Source organism: Lottia gigantea (assembly GCF_000327385.1).
Source record: "Lottia gigantea unplaced genomic scaffold LOTGIsca_53, whole genome shotgun sequence".
In the NCBI taxonomy this organism is placed as follows: Eukaryota; Metazoa; Mollusca; class Gastropoda; family Lottiidae; genus Lottia; species Lottia gigantea.
The window spans coordinates 1,249,272-1,264,471 of NW_008709815.1; the positions used below are offsets into that span (position 1 = coordinate 1,249,272).

The window sequence follows — 15,200 nt, forward strand, 5'->3', positions numbered from 1 at the left end:
ATAATAAATTGATCAATGACTATGACATTGTATTTATTTTTATAACACACTAAATACGAAGAGACCTTATCAAGTGTGTCCATATGGCACGTGTCGCTTATGAATATTTATTAGCCATTGCCCATCTACTTCCGGTTAATGTGTCAAATGAAAACAAGCATCAGAAAATTTTTACTGTTGAATAATTTCTGTTTACCTCTGAGCATTTTTAACCAATTGTGGTATTTGATACAGGAATAATGGCGGGAAATGGCTTCCAGTCATCGTATGCTAATGATAAGCCGCCTTCATCAACAGGCAGTGGAGAAGCTGAGATGTCAACTGACCCAGCCAGTAGTAGCTTCTTCACAAGTGACTTCAAAAGGTAGAAAGATTGCTACAATTTACCCAATATTCCTAACTTTATGTGGTTGTTTTAAAAGAAAAGTCAAAGTCTTTGATATCACACAGTTGGATTATGGATAGAGTTATTGGTTGCAGCAAATACAGGTCTGCCATCCAGAGGCTGCAGTGATTGCAGGTCTGCCAGACTCCAGAGATAAGTTCATAGACAGGAATAATGTCTCTATTCTATTCATCTAGGCTATCCTGATAGGAAGATAGAGACTGTGAGAGTGAAAGATCCCTCTGTTTGACAATTTTACTCTTAACACTATATTATTAGACATAATACTTTAATAAATACTTGTTATCTGTACTGCAGGTACCAATACATGTAGTAATACTTCTCTTGCATTACTATAACATGAGAATTGTTGAAGATATGTTAGCGTGTGTTTTTCTTATTGATTTGAATCTTTAATTAACAGGCATGAAGATTTAAAGACAATGCTAGATAGTAATAAAGACGCCCAGAAATTAGAAGCTATGAAAAGAATTGTTGGGGTACGGTGCTGTTTATTATGGCTTTAATGCAGACTGAGCCTCAGTTGTTAGTTGTTGGATTTGTGAGTTAGGTTTAAGAATTAATGCCCACTAGGCTAAATTGAGGTCCTGACTGATCATTGGAGACTCTTTGACAGATTCGAATAAAAAGAATGTCAAAGGGAAGCATAAGGCCTCGTCTGTGTTAAATCTACCCAAAGCCTGTTTCATTATCATTTGCATAAAAACTGAGAAAATGAAGAGTAAGGATGTTTTTTGTAATTTTCATTTATTCTGTTTAAAATTTCAGATGGTAGCAAAAGGCAAAGATGCATCTGAGTTATTCCCAGCGGTTGTTAAAAATGTTGTGGCCAAAAATCTAGAGGTATATTTATACTATTATGAAAGTTTCATTTGATTTGGTTTGAGGGTTGAACAATTTCATATATATATATAGGAAATGACTTCCAAAGCATCTTTAAATGGTAGAATCTCCCTTTGTCCCCTGTAGCCTGTAACCCTCAGTAGATCTTGTCAATTTCCTAAATTTTTTTGTTCCATACTGGGACCCCTGCCCTAGTCAAGAATGTCAAGAAAGTTTCAGTATCAAAATGACTGTGACAGCAACTATTATATTTGATTTATACAAATTGATCTGAAGGTATTTTCAGTACAGATGATATCATAGAGTAATCCAATAAGTCACTTTGCTTTAATATTGATAATATGCTACGTGTATTTCTAGATAAAGAAGTTAGTATATGTATATTTAACAAGATATGCTGAAGAACAACAAGATTTAGCCTTATTATCTATAAGTACTTTCCAGAGAGCTTTAAGAGTGAGTATTATTTTCAACTCTGAAAACCAGTGTATATATTCTCTGTTTCAAAAGTTCACCTCAATTCTAAAATTTAAAAGGATATAGTCTTCTTAATATTTATTCAATTGTAGGAGAACCTTAAGTATGATATAATTCTTAAACATGTTATGGATAAATCAGTCTTGGAGTTCTATAGATATATCCCTTACAAGGAGTGTAAAGAGGTTTTCTAAATTTTTTATTACTTAACGGAAAATATACTTTATCACATAAGGCCCTTTGAGATTATTAATGCCATCAAACACTGGAATTACAGAAACTGTTTGATCTAAAATTGGAATGGTGTAAATTGATGCTATCATGTGTATGCGATACACATTAAAAAATTTAGAAAAGCTCTTTACATTCTGTTTAAAAGGTTGCTTGTACTTGATACAAACACTTTGAGTAAGAATAGCTGAAATGAAAATAGGCACATGTATTGTCTGGTAAACATGTATCAGTAATTTGTATTTTGTATTTTAGGATCCTAACCAGTTGATACGTGCTAGTGCATTACGTGTATTGTCTAGTATACGTGTATCAGTAATTACACCAATAATGATGTTAGCTATTAAAGAAGCTGTTATGGATATGTCACCTTATGTTCGTAAAACAGCTGCTCATGCCATACCTAAATTATATAGGTAAGTTTGCGATTTAGAATCTATTTTTATTCATCCATTCATTTTATGCCTTTGATAAAACTCTAAATAATAACATGTTTCAGGTTCTGTTTTAATATCTCTATATCGCTCTACAAATCATGTACTATATTAACAGTAAAAATATTTTGTTTTTACATGATAGTTTAGATCCAGAAACTAAAGAACAGCTGATAGAAGTTATTGAGAGATTATTAGGAGATAAAACTACTGTAAGTAGAAATTCAAATACTCATTGCTCTCCTAAATGAAAATTAACCTAAAACAAAGGTTTTGTTTGATTACAGAAGAAAACGTATTAATTACAAAATTTGTGCTTAAATATGATATGTGTGGCAGATTAAATAACCTCTTTGTAAATTATCGTCCAAAGACGGGTAAATTATGTAATTTGTCTATTATAGTTAGTAGCAGGTAGTGCTATACAAGCATTTGAAGAAGTCTGTCCAGAACGTATTGACTTAATACATAAAAACTATCGTAAACTATGTAATTTACTGGTGGATGTTGAAGAATGGGGACAAGTTGTTATTATTAATATGTTAACCAGATATTGTAGAACACAGTTTGTTAATCCTAATCTTGATGTAAGTTAATCTTGACTTAATTCAATCTGAATCTTGACTTAAAATTAATCTGAATCTTGACTTAAAATTAATCTCTATCTTGACTTAAAATTAATCTCAATCTTGACTTAAAATTAATCTCAATCTTGACTTAATTCTATCTGAATCTTATCTTAATTCAATCTTAATCTTGACTTGATTGAATCTGAATCTTGACTTGATTGAATCTGAATCTTGACTTGATTGGATCTGAATCTTGACTTGATTTTATCTGAATCTTGACTTGAAATTAATCTGAATCTGGACTTAAATTGATCTGAATCTGGACTTGATTCATGCTGAATCTTGACTTAAATCAACCTGAATCTTGACTTGATTCTATCTAAATCTTAACTTAATTCAATCTGAATCTTGATTTAATTCAATCTGAATCTAATCTTAATTCAGTGTGAATTTTCAATTGATCTGGATCTTGTGACTTTATCAATCTGAATTTTGACTTAATTCAATCTGAATTTTGACTTAATTCAATCTGAATTTTGACTTAATTCAATCTGAATTTTTACTTAATTCAATCTGAATTTTTACTTAATTCAGTCTGAATCTTATCTTGATTAGGCCGGTCTATTTTCTTCTTAATTTTCTACTTGTAAAACCAAGTATAATTTTGAAGCTTTTTATGGATCCTTTAATCTATTTATGTAGGATATGGGAGAAGAAGAAGATAAACCATTCTATGAAGATTCAGAAAAAGAAGATTCAGAAGAAGAGAAAGAAGATGATATGAAGAATAAGAAGGCACCATATATTATGGATCCTGACCATAGATTATTATTACGTCAAGCTAAACCATTACTTAATAGTAGAAATGCTGCTGTAAGTTATTCAATAAAATATGTTGAATGTCTCTTGAATGGGGGTGCACATTCACAGAGTGGCCTCAGGTGTTCTAGGATTCAATGAAATTAATATTTTTACTCCAAATTTTTTTCTTCAGCTAATAGATGTTATAAAAATATGAATGAGCCTTTTATTTTTTTTCATGAGTTTGTGAATTCTAATGCTTCTAGGTTGTAATGGCAGTAGGACAACTCTACCATCATTGTGCACCAAAAGCTGAAACTGGTGTCATGTCTAAAGCTTTAATAAGATTATTACGCAGTCAAAAGTAGGTTTGGATATTTAAATGTCATTTTCAAAATCTGCCCTTAGCATATAAATGGTTTTGCCTAATTTCATATTATCATTAAATATCATTAAAAATGCTATTTTAGTAGGAAACCATATTCTGTTTCACTATCAAATTTGCAACATTAGAAATCATATTGAAAAATGATTATTCAAAATGGCTTCCAAAATGGCTGCCATGTATAAGATGGTAATTTTTTATTGGTTTGTTTTGTAGAGAAATCCAGTACGTGGTATTAAGTAATGTAGCTACTATGACTAGTCGAAGAAAAGGAATGTTTGAACCATATTTAAAAAGTTTTTATATTCGTTCGAGTGATCCATTACATATTAAACTTCTGAAGGTATGTACTGTTTAAATGTGCCCTCATACCATAGCAGACATCAGTAGTGTATGCCATGCTGTATAGTTGCGAATAATGAAAGTGGCGATAGGTTCAGAACGCATCTCAGACCTCAGTTGATAAGAGTTGTGTTGAAAACTTAAGGCTGCTATTTTTATTACGCAACTGGGAAGAAAATTTTCTGATGCTGTATATCTGCTCTCCCATTACAAATTATTTTTTGAATCTCATACGTTAATGTAGAAAGTTGGGAGGTCTTCTGCTAGGATGGTTGCAGATTCACAATGATGAAGTATTACGAACTGTGTTTTATACCTCAACTACAATAGCCACCTTACTTGTATCATGGAAGTTTTTAAACACAGTGATTTGATTGGATTGTATGTTAATGAATACAGCCAATAAAAGCCCTCGACAAAAAAAAATCTGTAAATAACAAGCCACACTGTTTACAGTCTTTCTGTTGATGGCTCTGATTGGCTGTAATCGCCCCTAACAAAGTTCTATATTCCATAATACAAGAACAGTGGCTATTGTAGTTGAAGCTTAAGACAAAGTTGGTAATACCTTGACCACTGTGAAGATGGGATGGGTTAAGAAGTGTTCTCTTCATCTTTTATTTGTCAAACTATGATTTCAAGAGTTTTGGAAACACCTTAAAACATTGATGTGTAACGCTCTTATCAATTGTCTTGTATTATAAAGAATATGAATATTTTTACAGTTAGAGATCTTAACTAATCTAGCTACAGAGACCAATATATCAACTATACTTCGAGAATTCCAAGTGAGTATTTTACTTCATATCTTTCTAACGAACAACATGAACAGATAAAAAGAACCATATCGTAGAATCTCGTGGATCTTGTCTTACAGATGGTCCAAGGTCAAACGTCTTAAATTTTTTAGTCTCTTTAATATGTGACCTAAATTTTCATGCAAGAATTTTCTGTGATATCAATAAATGTATTTTAGACATTTGTAGACATATGTAACCAGTCCTATTCTATAATATTGATAGTGTATTTTATATTGTAGACATATGTATCCAGTCCTATTCTGTAATATTAATGGTGTATTTTGTATTGTAGACATATGTATCCAGTCCTATTCTATGATGTTAATGATGTATTTTATATTGTAGACATATATAACCAGTCCTATTCTGCAATATTAATGGTGTATTTTATATTGTTGACACACCAGTCCTATTCTGTAATATTAATGGTGTATTTTATATTGTAGACATATATAACCAGTCCTATTTTGTAATATTAATGATGTATTTAATATTGTAGACATATGTAACCAGCCCTGATAAAGACTTTGCAGCTGCTACTATACAAGCTATTGGACGAAGTGCTAGTAGTATAGCTGAAGTTACTGATACTTGTTTAAATGGTTTGGTACATCTTATGTCTAATAGAGATGGTAAGCTATATATATTATAAACAACTAAGATAAATAATATGAACTAAAAAGATTGGCCAATACACAGCAAGGTGCATTGATCTTAAGACGGTCTGGATGTTCAAGAGTGTCTTTGAGAAATCTGAAACAAGCTTATTCTCACCAGCCTCTGATGGATGGTATCATCAAAAGCTTTTGGCTTTATTTAAAGGGGATTTTTGCAACTTCAAAACTGATAAGGTTTATGTTACATCCACCAAATCTGTATCAAATGTTTAAGAGGAATAATTCAAACACATCATATACAAATCATCCATGTCATGTCTTAAATACAAAATGGTGGGGATGTTACAAAAAACATCGGCAAGATGTGTTATATTGCTTTTACACATTGCTGTTTTCTCTTTATCAACCTACTTTTTGTCCAGTTTTTGTTGGTATTTGCATTAGCTAAGCTTCATTCCATAAGATTTTAGCATGTTAAGTTAATTTTAAGCTTTTCCATTACAATATAGACAATCTTCTTTTCCAGAGAGTGTAGTAGCTGAAAGCGTTGTTGTTATTAAGAAACTCTTACAAATGAGGGTAAGTAATATTTGTGGAATTTTTCGATCACCATTCCGGTACAGCTGGTCTGCTGGAAACACGATATATCTCTTCTATGAATATTGAATTTGTATTGACAAATTTGTTATAGTCAGCCAAAGATATTAATGCAAATCTGGGAACAATTCAAACCATAAAAAAGAACAGTCTATATTGTTAAAAGGACAGATTCGTCATTTAAGAGTGTTGATTTGTGTCTTGAATATATGTGAATAGTTTTCAGAGGTACTAAAAGTGTACAAAAAATTGCATAATTCTTTCAAAAATATCTCGAACTAGGAATTTCTCTTTTTATTTCTTTATAATGTCTTTGTATATGATAGAGACTCAAGAAAAGGCGAGTACTCTTTATAAATATCTAACGTGGATAATTCTGGTCACACATAGATTTGAAAGCTCAACACTATTACTGATTAGCTAGGTTAAAAATACCCATTTCTCAGACTAAGATTAGATTGATCAAACAGATGGCAAACCTGTCCCTTTACGGTATATTGTAGTCAGAAAACTTATTTGTCATATTCACTTTTTGAATGCTCATGGATTGCTTAAATAGATATCTTTGCTTGTCTATATTATAATAAATTATGTGTATTTGACCATTTTTTCTGTAAAAATTGAATTTGTTAGTCATATTTCTAAATAAGTACCGTTTCTTTCTATTAGAAAACAGGACGCAAGCAATCGGTAGGACATTTTTTAGCCTTTTGGTTTTTGGGATATTTTTGATAAGATTTTATTTTTCAGCTTGCATTTTTTTTTCCATCATGTAAATTCTATTTCTACTTTTGACTTGGTGTAAAATTTTCTGACAAATTGAGGAATAGCCTATATCCAATGAATAAGACATTTCCATTGGATCATAAATATAAATGCAGACGTCAAAGGTGAAGGGTTATGTCTAAACATGTTAAGGGTTTGATTATGATGATGGCTTGTGAAGATGATTTAGGCCATTAGAACCTGTGGCTTATACCTTGACTTCAAAAGCAGTCTTTCATGTATCACCAAAGTTTGCTAAAATGCAGTGATTTCATTGGATTGTATACTAGCAAAACAGCCAATCAAGAGATAGCGACAAAAATTATGTTAACACTAAGCCATAATGTTTACAGTCTTTCTGTCAAGGGCTCTGATTGGCTGTATTGGCTGGCATACAATCCAATCAAATCGATGTATTCCGTGATACAAAAAGGCAGCTTTTGTAGTCAAGGTATGAGCTGAAGGTTGTGATAGCTTGACATAGTGAAGATTGTGAGATCAAGGATTTCTTTCTTTATAATGGCTAATTATCATGGGTGCATGCTTTTCTGTGTTTCCAACATATTGCTGCTCTTGTGTTGCATTGGTGGGAATAAAAGGGTTAAATCTAACTTTGCATGAACTTTTCCTATTTTTACATGAATTTTAGGGATGGTTGGTTTAGGGTTAAAATTTTCCCCTATTTTTTATTACAATCATGCCCTTGAATTTCATTTCCATGTCTTATAAACAATCTATATAGTGTTGAATTATGTATAATATCTTTAAAAATCAGCATAAAAACCAACTATTTCTGACTGTCATCTCTTCAGGTGTTTGTCAAAAGTATATTCCATAGTCAGATAAGATCTTTTCCATTATTTCCATGGTCCATCTTTTTGACTTATTATATAGTTCTGTTAATAGTCAGCATCTTTGGACTATTTATATAGTTCAGATAACAGTTGGGCATCTTTTGGGACTGTTTATATAGTTTTAATAACAGTGGGCAACTTCTGATTTAAATAGTCCAGATATCAGTCTGCATCTTTGGACTCTTCATATAGTTCTTAAAAAAGTCTGTAACTTTTGGACAATTTATATAGTTCAGATAACAGTTGGGCATCTTTTGGGACTATTTATATAGTTTTAATAACAGTGGGCAACTTCTGATTTAAATAGTCCAGATATCAGTCTGCATCTTTGGACTCTTCATATAGTTCTTAAAAAAGTCAGCAACTTTTGGACTATTTATATAGTTCAGATAACAGTTGGGCATCTTTTTGGACTGTTTATATAGTTTTAATAACAGTGGGCAACTTCTGATTTAAATAGTCCAGATATCAGTCTGCATCTTTGGACTCTTCATATAGTTCTTAAAAAAGTCAGCAACTTTTGGACTATTTATATAGTTCAGATAACAGTTGGGCATCTTTTTGGACTGTTTATATAGTTTTAATAACAGTGGGCAACTTCTGATTTAAATAGTCCAGATATCAGTCTGCATCTTTGGATTATTTCCATAGTTCAGATAACAGTTGGGCATCTTTTGGGACTATTTATATAGTTTTAATAACAGTGGGCAACTTTTGATTTAAATAGTTCAGATAACAGTTTGAATCTTTGGACTCTTCATATAGTTCTTAAAAAAGTCAGCAACTTTTGGACTATTTATATAGTTCAGATAACAGTTGGGCATCTTTTGGGACTATTTATATAGTTTTAATAACAGTGGGCAACTTTTGATTTAAATAGTTCAGATAACAGTTTGAATCTTTGGACTCTTCATATAGTTCTTAAAAAAGTCTGCAACTTTTGGACTATTTATATAGTTCTTTAAAAAGTCGACAACATTTGGACTATTTATATAGTTCAGGTAACAGATGGGCATCTTTTACTAGACTAGGTATGAAGAGGGTAAAACTTTGTCAAAGGTTACTAAACCTATATCATGGCCATATCTGTGCTATATCTTTCTACTTTTTCCTTCCTTTAACTTTATAATTAAATTAATAACCTTATTCACCACTCTTGCTCTTCTTTCAGACTCTTTATGTAAAGTTTGTAATTTAATCCACTTTGATATATCTAAGTTAAAAGACCAGCTAAAAATTGATTTTCTTAATGTTAAGGATGCCAAATCCATCATCATAAATAGAAAATATCTTATTTCAGCCGTCAGAACATAAAGATATTATAGTCCATATGGCTAAAATGGTAGATAAAATAACAGTACCTATGGCTAGAGCCTCTATATTATGGTTAATAGGTGAATACAGTGAACGAGTACCTAAAATAGCTCCAGATGTCTTGAGAAAGATGGCTAAGACATTTATTACTGAGGTAAGATCTACATTTACAGCTTATACTTCTTTGTGAGTGAGTTATGTTTTTGCTTGCTACTGTATATTTGCATGTATTATGCACAGTTTTTTTTTAACTAAACAGAGCTGGCCAAACTGGGAGTGCACAAAATTTCGAAACATTTGACCAGATGTTTGTTATTATTTACAGATATAATGGAAGGTTAAAGGGGTTAAGTCGGGCAATTTTTGATATAGGGTTGAAGCATTTTTCAACCTGGTTGCCGCTTATCTGTTATGCATAATCATGGAATTGACATTAAAAAGATCATGAAACGTGGCCAAAATTTCTGCATTTGCCTATAATAGTATACCAGTAACCAAGAAAAAGTGCAAAATGATACCTCTGAATTCAATGTTATTCTGCTTCATAAAAAGTTCGGTAATTTTCTTTGTCAACATACATCAATTGGCTTTCTCTGTAAAATAAAATCTGTATGAAAGATAACAGAGCATTTTCTGTTCTGTAAAATAAAATGCAAGGCATAATTAATACATGTTGCTGTTCTGTTACAGGAAGACATTGTAAAGTTACAGATATTGAATTTAGCAGCTAAATTATGTATCACAAATCCTAAGCAATGTAAATTATTGTGTCAGTATGTATTCAACTTGGCTAAATATGATCAAAATTATGACATTCGTGACCGATCACGATTTTTACGCCAACTTATTCTACCTGGTGAAAACGGAAGTGTCCTTGCTAAATATGCCAAAAAGATATTTTTATCAACTAAGCCTGCTCCTGTACTTGCTTCCAAATTTAAAGGTATGTAATTCATGCATTGATTTTATTTCCCAGGATTTTTTTTGATAGCCAAACATGAAATTGTAACACATTATGTAATGGACCAGGAATTACAATAATAAAATATTTTCACTGTTAAAATATGCTCAATGCAATTATAGAGCGATATAGACCAGGAATTATGTTCTTAAGCATTTATGTATTGATTGGGGTTGCGGAAGTACTCTTCTGAAAAATATTACCAGGATTGAGAACAAGCTTCAACCTTCTCCTATATAACCCAGTCTCTTGTCACGATATATAACCCAGTCTCTAGTCACGATATATAACCCAGTCTCTTGTCACGATATATAACCCAGTCTCTAGTCACAATATATAACCCAGTCTCTATAACCCAGTCTCTAGTCACGATATATAACCCAATCTCTAGTCACAATATATAACCCAGTCTCTATAACCCAGTCTCTAGTCACGATATATAACCCAATCTCTAGTCATGATATATAACCCAGTCTCTAGTCACGATATATAACCAGTCACAATATATAACCCATTCTCTAGTCAAGATCTTTATCCCAGTCTGTAGACACGATATACACCCCAGTCTCTAGTCAAGTTCTTTATCCCAGTCTGTAGACACGATATACACCCAAGTCTCTAGTCAAGTTCTTTATCCCAGTCTGTAGACACGATATACACCCCATTCTCTAGTCAAGATCTTTATCCCAGTCTGTAGACACGATATACACCCCAGTCTGTAGACACGATATACACCCCAGTCTGTAGACACGATCTTTATCCCAGTCTGTAGACACGATATACACCCCATTCTCTAGTCAAGATCTTTATCCCAGTCTGTAGACACGATGTACACCCCAGTCTGTAGACACGATATACACCCCAGTCACGATTTTGTTTTGCTTATAGATCGTGACCTCTATCAACTGGGAACTCTGTCTCATTTATTGAATATTAAATGCCATGGTTATCAGGAACTACCAGAATGGCCAGAATCAGCGCCTGACTCTAGTGTCAGGAATGTAGAAGTTGTCATGCCATGGGTTGAGAAACCTCAACACTCCCAACAGAAGAAGAAAAAAGAATCCAAATCCTTTTATTCTGAATCAGAGTCCAGTGAAGAAGGTATGATATCTTAAGTTCTTGTTTTAATGTTTTTTAAGAAACTAAAGAGCACCGTCTCTTGTCTCCAAATTTTGAAGATGCAATCTTATGCATTTCAATGGCATTCTAAAATAGTTATATTTGCCTGATTGTACACTGCCTGGTTAAATATTACTTTTTTTCCAGAAGAATCAAGTAATAGTAGTGATGATAATGATGACAGTAGTGATGAGAATTCAGATAGTGATGCTGAGAACAGTGATAGTGACAAACAATCCTCTAAAAAACAATCATCTAGTGAAGATAGTTCTTCAGATAGTGACTCTGATAGTGACTCCAGTGATTCATCAGAGGAAGATTCTAGTGATGATAGTGATAAAGTCATCAAGAAACCTGCTGCTAAGGTACTTTTAATTTCCATCTGAGTATTGAAGATCAATGCCACGAGTTTTGGCCAAGGAACAGCAAGTTGAATTTAGATCTTTAATTTTCTGATTCTTATTTCAGCCTGAAGTAAAAAGTAAAAGTAAAAAAGTTGTTGAAACCAAGCCAAAATCCAATGCTGATTTATTATTAGACTTAGATGATAGTAAGTACTGAATCATAATAAATCATTTATCCTGGTGTTCAACATTTTATGGGTTTTTGTTAATATTGAAATGTCAGCTTTGATATAAATTGGAGCAGAGATTAGAATGATTGAAAATAACAAGTTACTATTCAACAAAAGTAGAATAATTCTTGATTTATGAACTAAAAACTGTCAGATTTCCAAAACTCTTCATTCCAACTATAATTCAAAATATATTTATTAAATTAATGCCATTACTACTCATATTAAATACATAAAATATATCTATATACATTCTATATATACCCACATCCATGTGTATTTAACATTGCCCATTTCAAACAGAACAAATGGGATGTAGAGCTTTAATATCTCCTCTGTAATTATAGTAGGTGGAGTAGCTAGTAATGATACAAGTACTGGTGCTACACCAGCTGGTAATATGTTAACACCAACACTAGCTAGTGGTATTAGTAACTTATCTATTAGTGGTACTAAAGATACAGCCTTACCACAGGTACTGTCATAGTTTTTGTATTATTCTATTCTTTTGATTTTGCCTCAGGAATCCTGGGACTTCAATATTTGATGCTTGGGTCCTAAATTGAAGAGAATTCAATCTTGGAAGGGTGGAAATGGTATCTATCAGTTTCATTAGAGCTGCTCTACCAACCACATCATTATGTAATAAATATCCAAGGGCTGATAGTGAACATATTCCTGGGACTTCAGGGTATATTATGATGTATTTTTTGATTCACCCTCAGTATTCAAAGACACAGGACTGATACTGAAAATAGCATCTAGTAGTTTGGATAGGACAATAAGCTGCAGGCCCAAATGCTACAAATTCCCTTAAAAGGTACACAGAGTAGGCTAAATGGATGTTTTTCTCTCATTGCATACCCACAGCACACTTGTTAATGTTGACCATCTTCATTTACAAAGTGAAGGGAAGAAAAGTTGATTCTATAGAACAAATGAGTAATCTCTATTAATTAGGAGACGTTGTAATGATGATTAATTAATTTTTTTGTAGATAATTCCACCTTCAACAGTAGAGAGTAAATCTTATGAGTTATTAAATCGTATAACTGGTAGTGGTTTAAGTATAAATTATAAATTTACTAGAACAGTATCAGTATTTTCACCTAAAATGGTATCAATAGAACTGATGTTTACTAATAGTGGTGATGAACCTTTAACTAATATCAAACTAGGAGAAAAGGTAAGTGCTTTAGCGCTTTAATGAAACTTTCTATGTCTCATGCTTGACTTAATGATCACTGGATTGGTGAATACTGCAAGTTTGGGAGACAAGTTAGAACAGGGTCCCTAAGAAATCATAGACCTTTTCATACTGTTTGATTGAAGCCAGAATTGGAACAGAATCTGTTCTGAACTCCACATAATTGGACCAATAGTTTGTAAGTTACTGCCCTTGTCCTAATATTTCCTTTGACAAATTTGTGGCTATGGAAATGATAATGAATTATTTCAAGGGACTTTTTTGACTGATTAAATGACCATAGGGATATAACTAAATGTTTTCATTACTAGCTGATAGAGCTCAATTTCAGCTATACATACCCATTTTCAGAAATTAAATCTAATGTCTGGTTGTCCTACAATTCTACAGAAACGGTATAACCATTGTCCCATGCACCTATGAAATAATAGTTATGACAGATATATTAAAAATTTGATATTGTATTTTAGAAATTACAAACTGGCATGGAAATTCAAGAATTTTCTGAAATAGGTTAGTTCTTTATTACTTTATTATTGTATAGTGAAATCTGAAAAAATGATTATACAGTTCAATATGCAATATATATTCAAAAGTTATTTAATACACTGTTGTATTACCTATTGTATAAATTTCTTTTTTTTTTAAGATTTTGACTTAATGTCATTAAAAAAAATAGCCAGTAAGTGAGCTTTCAGACTCTTTAACAAATTACTCATAGAAGAACTGTATTAATTGTAGGTTCTATTGCTCCTGGTATGAGGAGTACTGTATTAATTGGTATTAACTTTAATGATACAACCCAACCAGCTAAATTTGATATCTGTACAGCTCAACAAAAACATTCTGTTAGTATTTCTGCTCCAGTAGGGGAGATAATTCAACCGTATTCATTGATAGACTCTGAGTTTACCAGTCAGCAAGGTTTGTACTCTCATATCTTATCTCTTAAATGAATTCTATTTAAGTTCTCAAATTTGAACAAATCTGTCCATAAAAATCAGTGATTATTGAATTTTTTTCGATAATTACTTAGGTTCATGGATAATTACTTAGTTGCATGGATTGAAAAACAAATTGATCCTTCTATCAGGGTCACTGGTCAGAAAGTTCATCTGCATTCCCTTTGTAACGAGCTCACATTATTACAAATTAATTAGGAACTCGTGAGACAAACTGGTATTTCCCGATCAATAGAACAACTCTACTTTCGATTTATATAAGTATTAGCCGTCCCAAAATGGAAATATATAAATAAATGAAAATAAGGGAACCCATCTTTAATAATCATATTCCATAGGTTAAATAATCTCTTTTTCAGGAAAACTTTCTGGTATGAATGAAAATTCTGGAAAAATAACACTAACAAAAGATAATCAGGATGCTAAGAGCATCTGTATGTGTGTTCATTCTGTAGCTAATGTTATACAAGTTCCTGGAAGTAATGAAAATGTCTATAGATTTTCAGGAAAAACTGTTGCTTCAGGAACTTTGGTGCTGATTTCTGTTACAGTAAATGATAGTAGTGCTAAACTAACTGTAAATTGTGAGAAAATGGTGATAGGTACCATGTTGTTAAAGGATTTAAAGAATTATTTTGAGAGCGTTTAGGTCTTTAAATGTTTTGTTAGTTCATATAAGGGAAAATATTTCAATTATCCAGAACACTTTTCAGATTGAAAATCTTACCTCTGGTTTGTAAATTTAACTTTTCTTCAATACAGATATAACCAATATTATCATTTTATAAGTAATAACTTCGGGTTGATATTTACCTGAAGTTATTAATTGTAGACAAACCAGAGGGTAGATTTTGAGTGTTACAGATAGCTGAAGTTGAGCTTTATCAATTGTCAAAACAATGACAAGTACATGTTCATGAATATCTCTTTTAAAGATTT

General features: G+C 32.0%; 1 protein-coding gene across 1 annotated transcript; it reads left to right on the plus strand.

The window, feature by feature from the left end:
• Window positions 1-239: 239 nt before the first annotated feature.
• On the plus strand, window positions 240-14,910 carry LOTGIDRAFT_126173 (hypothetical protein; the record flags this gene model as incomplete). Its single annotated transcript, XM_009062809.1, has 23 exons — window positions 240-364; window positions 810-885; window positions 1,175-1,249; window positions 1,610-1,705; window positions 2,213-2,373; window positions 2,537-2,603; window positions 2,796-2,978; window positions 3,663-3,833; window positions 4,028-4,125; window positions 4,363-4,489; window positions 5,214-5,276; window positions 5,788-5,920; window positions 6,432-6,484; window positions 9,422-9,589; window positions 10,126-10,378; window positions 11,285-11,500; window positions 11,666-11,883; window positions 11,987-12,072; window positions 12,414-12,523; window positions 13,109-13,278; window positions 13,770-13,812; window positions 14,041-14,223; window positions 14,621-14,910. 23 exons carry the CDS (start codon window positions 240-242, stop codon window positions 14,908-14,910), a joined length of 3,165 nt encoding a protein of 1,054 aa, XP_009061057.1.
• Between the last annotated feature and the right edge of the window lie 290 nt (window positions 14,911-15,200).